The sequence below is a fragment of the Phodopus roborovskii genome, unplaced genomic scaffold (assembly GCF_943737965.1).
Source record: "Phodopus roborovskii unplaced genomic scaffold, PHOROB, whole genome shotgun sequence".
Classification (NCBI taxonomy): Eukaryota; Metazoa; Chordata; class Mammalia; order Rodentia; family Cricetidae; genus Phodopus; species Phodopus roborovskii.
The window spans coordinates 22,212,730-22,221,824 of record NW_026126540.1 but is presented as its reverse complement, the minus strand read 5'-3'; the positions used below and the strand labels follow the sequence as shown (position 1 = coordinate 22,221,824).

The following is a 9,095-nucleotide window of genomic DNA, read 5'->3' as shown; positions in this document are numbered from 1 at the left end:
GGGGGCACAGGACAAGGAATGGGAAATGGGGTACAGAGAGACAAGCAGGAAAGCAGACAGAGAGATGGGAGCTGGGCAGGGTTTTTAAAAGGGAACACAGTGTATGTGCCCGGGTGGTACTCTTCTTAGTGGCGGCAGCTGAGAGCATACCCTGTCAGAACCTCAAGGGCAGGCCAGTACTAATGCCTGAATACCAATACTACTGGCTTGTCCTGGATCTGGAGCTTCAAGATCTGGGCTCCAGAAATCACCTTTCTGTTCACAACAAAACAAACACATTGGTGTGGCATTTGTTTTATTAGAAAACCCATTTGGTAAGTGCCCCTAATGTAGGTGGAGCCTGTTTAGGCCCCACAGCTCTTATTTAATCTTCCACCTGCTTGAGAGGAGCTGCCAGGGGATGGGGGTGTCAGACAGAGTCCAAAGGGCCCCTCCTGGACCCCCAAAAGTTCACATTACCAGTAACATACCAACAGCACCTTGGCGGGACCCTGAAGCCCCAAAACTGTGGCTAAAGGCAGTCCTGTTTGTATGGCTTCAGTGAGGACAGGGAGGCTCTCCCAAACTCCCAGACCTGCCCTTTGCATTCTGGTTGAATTCAGAGTAGGATCCAGGAAAAGATGGCCATGGGCCAAGGGAACACATTTGATATCCTATGGAGTCTGGAAAACCCCTGGTTTTGTGGGAGAAAAGGGCCAAGGAAACACTGCATTCAATTCTTCTTGGGTTTGGGAGTGTCATATTTCCTCTTGCTGGAATACCACAGGAGCAAAGGGATGCCTATGGAAGGCAAGGTCATAACTCCGAAGGCTGCCCAGTCCAGCTGTGGAGAAAAACAAGAGCTTGCTTAGGAATCTGGGTGAGAGATACAGGAGAGAGAGCAGGGAATGAGGGAATGATGTGATGAGAAGGGACCAGCAGGGCTCAGACTTACAGGACTCTGCCAGGGAAGTTCCAGCCTCTCCTCAGACCAAATAGCTCTAGGACCAGCATACTTTTCAGGGCACGAAGCTAAAGCCTCACCTCACTCAAATCCTAGACAGTGCTTGAGAAGGGGATATCCCTAACAGTCAAGTCTGCTGGGACTTGTTCCTTACTGAATCTAGGAGGTCAGGGGAATTTTGGTGTTACATAGTGTCTCATGTAGCCCAGGCTTGCCTCAAACTGGTTAAATAGTTAATGATGACCTTGAACTCCTGATCATCCTGCCTTCATTTCCCAAGGAGTTTGGAATTACAGATATGCTACCAGGATTGGTTTTAGTGTTTGGGTAGAACCCAGAGCCTTGCGCATGCTAGGCAAACACTCATACTGAGTGATCCTTCGCATCAGGCAATCTTTTAATAGGAGGGGCTGTGTCTTATTTGGAGCTTCTGGATGAATAAATGAATTCACTCATTCAGTGTTTAGTCAGCCTTTAAAAATTGTCTCCAAACTCTAGCTGGTTGAGGTGGCCCAGGACTCAATCCCAACACTCAGGAGACAAAGGCAGGCAGATCTCCATGAGTTCCAGGCCAGCCAGAACCTCAAAATCAAAACAACAACAAAGAAAAACAGATGGAAAATGAAACCAAGACTACGCTCACTCAAGTATCCCAACACTCTATGACCCTCCGAATCTGCTGAGGCCTCCCAGTGACACAGGAATTTAAGACAGGCTTTCACTTAAGGCTAAACAGAAGGACAGGCCAGTTTTATGGTGCTGGCTCTTCGGAGCTCGTTTGACAAAAACCTTGGCAAGATTATATCAGGAATATATCTAAAACTGTCTCAATCTCTCTCTTTCTCTGTCTCTCTTGCATATGAAAGCAATAAATGGATATGGCAAGAACAAGTCAATCAATTTTCTAAGTTTCCAGAACTAAAAGAATATTCTCACACCAGGGAATGAGAGACAATACAGAAAGGCTTACAAAATGGGGGGAAAATCTCCGGTCAAACTCCCGCTGGGCGAGGATTCCTCCCTGCCCAGGCGCACTGGTTGAGCCAATCTGGAGTAAAAGAAAAGAAAGTATTAAGGCAAGCTACACAGTTATCTCATCTGAGAACAGTTGTTTCAGGCAACAGACTTCTAAACATTAGACTTAGTTACCAACGGACACAGCCAAGAATACTTAAAGAACAGGAGTCATAGCTCAAGTGGTAGAATTCTGGTATAGCATGTAGGAAGCCTTGGTTTTGATCATCAGTACTGGGAAAAGGAAGGAAGGAAGGATGAAGAAGCTTTTGAGGGGTGGAGAGATGGCTCAGTGGTTGAGAGGACTGGTTTTTATTATTTATTTTTGGTTTTTCCAGACAGGGTTTCTCTGTGTAGTACCTACCAGTCAAGGACTGGCTGTTTTTTGCAAATGACCTGGATTTGGTCCCCAGCACCCATATAGTAGCTCACAACGACCTCTAACTCCAGTTCCAGGAGATCCAATCCCTTCTTCTGATCTCTTTAGGCACTAGATATGCACATGGTATACCTGCATACAATTAGGCAAAGCTGTCATGTACATAAATAAATCTATAAAATTTTCTATTTAAATAAAAGTTTTTAAATAAGATAGAGAAGCCAAGTATGGTGGCACACAACTTTATTTCCAGTACTCAGGAGGCAGACAAGCAGATCCCTAAGAGGCCAGTCTGATCTACAGAGTGAGTTCCTGGAAAGCCAGAGCTATATAAACTGTCTTGAAAAATCACGTATAAAAATATAAACAAACAAATAAATACCACTGAGATAATTCCCTTAGGATTTTTTGTTTGTTTGTTTGTTTGAGACAGGGTATGTCTGTTTAGCTTTGTAGATCAGGTTGGCCTCAAAATAACAGAGATCCCATGCTGGCCTCCAAATATCAGAGATCCGCCTGTCTCTGCCTCCCAAGCGCTGGGACTAAAGGCATGCACCATCACTGCCTGACTCCCTTAGGATTGAGCCAGGGGAACTGAAATCACACATAGTGGGGTTCACCACACAGTGAGCATCCGTTAAACGGGACATGCTAGCTACACAACTAAAACTGAAGCTTGATCCACTCCAGTCTGAGACAAGGTATATAATGGAGTTAGCAGTCCTTGGCAATCATTTGCTTATCCCTCAAGAGAGAACACTCTTTTCTACTTCACAGAGCTGACCTGACTCAGATAAAGTAGTAAGAAGCGCTCTGAAAATTTGGAACACACCCAAATGTACATTAGAGGACAGCTGGGGTTGCTCCACATTCCTGTGCCTTGAAGAGGAGCCAAGAGTTTGGAGCTCACTGAAAAAACTCTGTCCTCAGGTGGCAGGTGAGCCTTTGATTTTTGTGACTATTAACCCCTAAGTACCAGGTAGTGCTGGGCATAATGGCTCACACTTATAAAACCAGCACTTGGGTGACTGAGGCAGGAAGCTCAGGAGTTCAAAGCCAACCTCCTTCAGAGTTTGAAGAAGGTCAGCCTGGGTGGGTTACAGGACAATCTGAGAATCTGCCTCAAAATAAGTTTAAAAAAAAAAATCAATTAATTAATAAAACAAAAGCTGGGTGCAGTGATACTCATCTGTTACCTCAGCACTGGCAAGACGGAGGCAGGCAGTTCTCTTGAATTCAAGGCCAGCCTGGTCTACAAAGCCAGTTCTAGGACAGCCAGAGCTGTCCTATAAATCCTGTATACAAAACAAAACAAAACAAAACAAAACAAAAAAACTCCACAAATTTAGAGGCTGGGCATGGTGGTACATGCTTTTGGTCTCAGCACTTGGGAAGAGACAGGTGGCTCTCTTGTGAGTTCAAGGCCAGTCAGGATCACATAGTGAGCTGTATCTTGAAATAGAAAGAAAGAAAGATGGAGACAGCAGGCTCCTAGAGGGTGTGCAGTAGCAGGTGGGAAAGCTTGATCTCTTGGGTGGTAAAGATTACCTTCTAAGTGAGGGAAAGACAGTAAGTAAGGGAAGGTGACTGGAAATGGCAAGGACAGCTATAAAATGGAGAGCACGTAACACATTCCAGAATAAAAGGAAAGCAGAGGGACAGAAGAGAGGAGACACTATGGTTTCCCATCCTGTGCAGGTGCACTGTTCAACTTACCACAACAGGCCCATCCTCCTGGGCCAAGTAGGTAATAGTCGCTGAAGTGAAGTTGAAGTAACCAGCTTTGAGAGGACGCAGGACCACCGTGTGGGAGACATTGCTAGCACTAGGCCAAGGGTTAAGGAAGCAAAAAAGATGATGAAGGCCTAGAATAGTGGTATATTCATTTAACCCAAGCATTCAGAAGCAGAGGCAGGCAGATCTCTGTGAGTTCCAGGACAGCCAGGATATATAGATCCTGTCTCAAAGAACAAAATGAAACTAAAGCAGTAACAACCTTTTACTTTCTGAACTAAATGTCCCACTGACAAAACAATTAGCAACACATGTAGTAACTTCACACCTACCATACCCACTGTTTAAAATCAAAGCATATGGTGGGGCAGTGGTGGTGGCACACACCTACATTACCAGCAGGAAGCTGACAGAGGCAGGCAGATCTCTGTGAGTTCGAAGCCAGCCTGGTCTACAGTGAGTTCCAGGACAGCCAGAGCTACAGAGTGAGAGCCTGTCTCAAAAAAGCAAAAACAAAAACTGTTAAATAAGAAATCAGACACTCGCCTTTAATCCTAGCACTCTGGAGGCAGGCAAATTTCTGAGTTCAAGGCCAACCTGGTCTACACAGCTAGTTCCAGGACAGCCAGGGCTGTTACACAGAGAAACCCTATCTTGAGAAACCCAAAACAACAACAAACCAACCAACCAACCAACCAACCAACCAAACAAACAAACAAAAAAGAAATCAGACACTCACTGAATGAGAAGGAGTGCTAATAGGTTATCCAGTTTCTCCATGCTAATATCTCACTGAATCTGTTTTGACAGTACCTCAGGGATACAGCATTTACCCAGTGTGTGTGAGTGCTTGGGTCTCTTTCTAGCAGTGCAAAGAAAAAAGCACCTTCAATATCCATTTGCGGCTATCAACAATACCCTCATAAATGTCTGTCTTCCTAAGGACAGGCGAGGCTTACAGCCTAAACAAAGGCAAGCCCACACAGCTGACTACTGTATTCCTTCCTCACCTTACCCAGACATAAAACGAGAGCCACACACCCACTCTGTTTGAAGCAGTGTCCCCCTTCCAGCCCTTATCACCTAGAAAAAGAGGATACGGGGCAATCCGGTCCCACTTGACATTGAGCATACCAGAGACAATGCCAAAGTCTTCTGGGGGGAAGGAGTCGTCAGATAATTCCACATCTAAAGCAGCACTAGGAAGCAGAGGAAACAGAAAGAATAAGGGATATCAAATCAAGGCAGCTAACCAGGAAATCGACCTGCTAGTCAAAAGAAACTCCCACAGGAACTTGGCTTTGAAGAAGCCAGATCAAGACCTAGATTCTGTTGCTCAGAAACACCAGAATATTCCAATATCCAGATGTGAGTGTGCCCAAAGCTATTCCAGCTCTAATTTCTAGATAAGTAGATGAAGATGGAAAAGGGTGAATAAATAAAATGAAAGAACAGCAATAAAAGTGCTTATGGGGCCAGTCGCTGGTGGTGCACACCTTAAATCCAGCACTAGGAAGGCAGAGGCAGGTGGACCTCTGTGAGTTCAAGGCCAGCCTGGTCTACAAAGCGAGTTCCAGGACAGGCTCTAAAGCTACACAGAGAAACCCTGACTTGAAAATCCAACCAAAAAAATAAAAAAGGGGCTCATGGGTGGGAGTCACTCCCCTGAGGTAAAAGGACTAAATGTACATTCTGTGTCTGCATCTTTTTTCACAAGATGAATGTTTCCTGCCTTTGAAACCCTTCCAAGCCGCCAAAGTGGAAGATGGTTTCTTGTGGTTCACTTATGGATGCCTTCACTTTCAAAAAGCACCCTGCCAAAAGAGCCCTGTAGTATATTCATTCATTCCTTCACTCACGGCACCCGACGCTGGAGGGCTCCAAAAGAGAATTCGCTCCCCAGCAAAATGTTCTCTATGCCCACGTGGAAGCTCAGGATCCAGGAACCAGCATGCTAACCCCAGGCCATTACCTGGAGCCCACATTGTAGATGTTATACTGCAGGGTCAGGTCCCGTCCTTCCACAGCGTATCTGTTCAACAATGATTTGGAGGCCAAAAGCCTGGCTCCCTCTTCTCCTTGACTGACAGCTAACAGAGCCAACACCACAAACGCCAGCGGCCTCATCTTTGGGAAAAAAGAGTAAAATGAGCCATCAACTCAAGTATGGAAAGCCCGCCAGGCAGGCACCCTGCGTGGTGCCGCCACACTCCAGCCCCACGACCTCATCGGCAGCCGCAGGCCCCGAGAACCGCCCAAGTCACAGCAGTGCGCACCGCGAACCGGGTCGCGCTGGGTCTTGGGGACGTACAGTCCCAGTGCGACTGCCGGACTCACCGTGAGTATCCCAAACGCCTGTCTGGGCCACAGACAACAGGAAGACAACGTCAGCATCCAAAAGACCGGAAGTGGATCCGGCCGGAAATCATGATGTCCCGCCCAGTGCCTTGTGGATGCTGTAGTTCTAGAACAAGCCACACATTTCTCTTTGTGGCAACTGCCACCCAAGGGAAGTGACCTAGACCAGCGGTTCACAACCTGTGGGTCATGACCCCTTTCTCAAAGGGGTTGCATATCATATATACCTTATATGATATATTTTCATTATGATTCATAACAGTAGCAAAATTACAGTTAGGAAGTAGCAATGAAATAATTACACGGTTGGGGGGTCACACAACATGAAGAACTGTATTAAAGGGTCACAGCATTGAGAAGGTTGAGAACCACTGTCGTAGACTCTGGAAATGCCTGGTGTCCGTGGAGATCAGAAGAGGGCATCATCCAATAGTGAAAAGACAGCCACTACCCAAGTTAGAATAAAAACCACCCGCACTTCCTCTCAGTGATCAAGAGTAAAGTGTGCTTTGTTCAGACAGCTCAGTTGGAATGACGGTCTCTTTCTTTGTAAACCTGAACTTATCTCTAACAAACTCCCTAACCTGGGTGCAGTGTGAGATGGGTAGGTCGGGAACAGTAAAGAAACTGCAAAGGAATGAAGGGAGGGAGGGAGGGAAGGAGGGAGGAAGGGAGGGGGGAGGGAGGAAGGAAAGAAGGAAGGAAGGAAATTGCCAGCATGACTGCCATGATGACTCCATAGTGTGGTTAAGGGGAAATTTTATTGGGTTTTGGAGTTTTTTGTTTGTTGGGCTTTGGAATTTTTTATTTGTTTGTTTTGCTTTGTGCTCTGAGACATGGTTTCTTTGTATAGTCCTGACTGTCCTGGAACTCTGATCCTCCTGCCTCTGCCTCCCGAGTGCTGGGATTAAAAGTGTGCAATATCACCACCCCACAAGGGGAAGGCTTTTTTTACTGTGAGTAAGAGAGACAAAATTGGGCTGGAAAGATGGCTCACTGGTTAAGAGCACTTGTTGTTCTTCAAGTGGACCTGTGTTCAATTCCCAGCAGCAACATGGTGACTACAATTGCCTGTAATTCTAGTTCCAGGATCTGGACTGCAGGTACTGCATGCTCATGCTAAGTGACACAGACACACATGCATGCAGGTAAAACACCCAGACACATAAGACAGACAGACAGACAAGAGAAAATATCCAGGGGCATCCAGAAGATTCCAGAATACATGGAGAAAGAAGTAGACCAAAACTAGCCAGCAGACTGGACATGGTCAGGGTCATCTGTGAGAGGAGGTAGAGTAACAGGTGACAGAGACTAGTGAGTGTAGCCAGGGTATAAGGATGGGTAGATGGAGGAAAGGAAGCTGAGAGCTGGAGGGAGCTTAGGTTGGGGGAGAAGGTAAGAAGGGCTAGCATGGACTTTAAAATGTACAACAGGTACTTGTGATACTATACTCAGGAAGCTTGGCAGACAGCATGGGCTGATAGGCACGACAGGTTGCCATATGTCTCTTTGCCAGAAGTAGAGAAATGATTCCTTTTGGCAGATGTGAACCAGTTTCACAAATTCCAGAGGAATACTGGCTGCTGGCTATTTTCTGTCTTTCATTCTCTCTCTCTCTCTCTCTCTCTCTCTCTCTCTCTCTCTCTCTCTCTCAATCTCAATGTTGAGGCATGTATGAAATGTGCACCTCCATGCTTACTGAATATAACAGTACTACAGCTTGGGTTCTCGGGTTGTTTTGGCATTGGCCTTTGGGAGCTGTTTCAGTTAATGTCCCGAAAGTATGCTGTCACTGTGTAATGCTGTTGTTTCATTTTGTTTTTTGAAACCGGGTCTTACTATGTATCTTTGGATGGTCCAGAACATGCTATTTGGACTATTCTAGCCTTGAACTCACAGAGCCTCTTGTCTGCCTCCTCAGTGTGGCTGGCATGCTGTTGTTTTTTGTTTTTTATGTAGATGGTGTTTTGCTTGCATGTATGCCTGCCTATCACATGTGTAAAGTATCTGAGGAAGCCAGAGAAGGTATAGGAATCCTGTGGGACTGGAGTTACAAATGTTTGTGAGTTTCCATATGGGTGCTGGGAATTGAACCCTGGTCCTCTAGAAGAGCAGCCAGTGCACTCAGTGGCTGAGTCCTGTTTTAAAACCACTTCCTTACTTTCTGTCCTGAAAGATGCTCTGGCCAGTCTCTTCTTGCCCCAGTCTCCAATCAATCATTTCTCCAAAGAACCCAGTTCTTCCCTACCCCACCTCAGCACCAGGAATTAAACTTAGTAAAGGTTAGGCCAATACTCCACCACTGACCTGTGTCCCCAGCCCCTAGTTCCTTATCTGTAGAGTGGGTTCTAGGATCTGGGTTTTTAAGGTAACAGTCAATATTTTTATGCTCTTTCAGCTGACAACACAGGAAAAAAAAATCATGTATACTAAACTTTTTAACAATTGGTAGCACACACATATTCGGTGTCTGTATTAACTAAACATGAGTTAAGGAAGATGACTCTAGCTTTAATCATTACTGTAAATGATTTTAGCCCTCCTCCTTTACTTCTAGATTCTCACTTCAACAATGAGGAGCCTAGTGTCTACCATCTGGCAATGTATCAAAACTAGTGACACAGGCCTGTAATTGTAACATTTAGGAGCCTGAGGCAAGGCTGG

General features: G+C 45.7%; 1 protein-coding gene across 1 annotated transcript; it reads right to left on the bottom strand.

The window, feature by feature from the left end:
* Nucleotides 1–278: 278 nt before the first annotated feature.
* On the bottom strand, nt 279–6,564 carry Ssr2 (signal sequence receptor subunit 2). Its single transcript, XM_051198926.1, has 6 exons — nt 6,408–6,564; nt 6,043–6,197; nt 5,171–5,269; nt 4,053–4,161; nt 1,914–1,991; nt 279–823 (listed from the first exon to the last, which is right to left on the bottom strand). Exons 1-6 carry the CDS (start codon nt 6,462–6,464, stop codon nt 713–715), a joined length of 609 nt encoding a protein of 202 aa, XP_051054883.1. The 5' UTR covers nt 6,465–6,564; the 3' UTR covers nt 279–712.
* Between the last annotated feature and the right edge of the window lie 2,531 nt (nt 6,565–9,095).

Bases quoted from the DNA above. Each gene is read 5' to 3' on its own strand.
- Ssr2 (XM_051198926.1), bottom strand. From the start codon at position 6,464: ATGCTGACGTTGTCTTCCTGTTGTCTGTGGCCCAGACAGGCGTTTGGG. The intron at 6,198-6,407 runs GTGAGTCCGGCA...TTTTTCCCAAAG, and splicing joins AGGCGTTTGGGATACTCACG to ATGAGGCCGCTGGCGTTTGT. The intron at 5,270-6,042 runs GTAATGGCCTGG...TCTGCTTCCTAG, and splicing joins ATCTACAATGTGGGCTCCAG to TGCTGCTTTAGATGTGGAAT.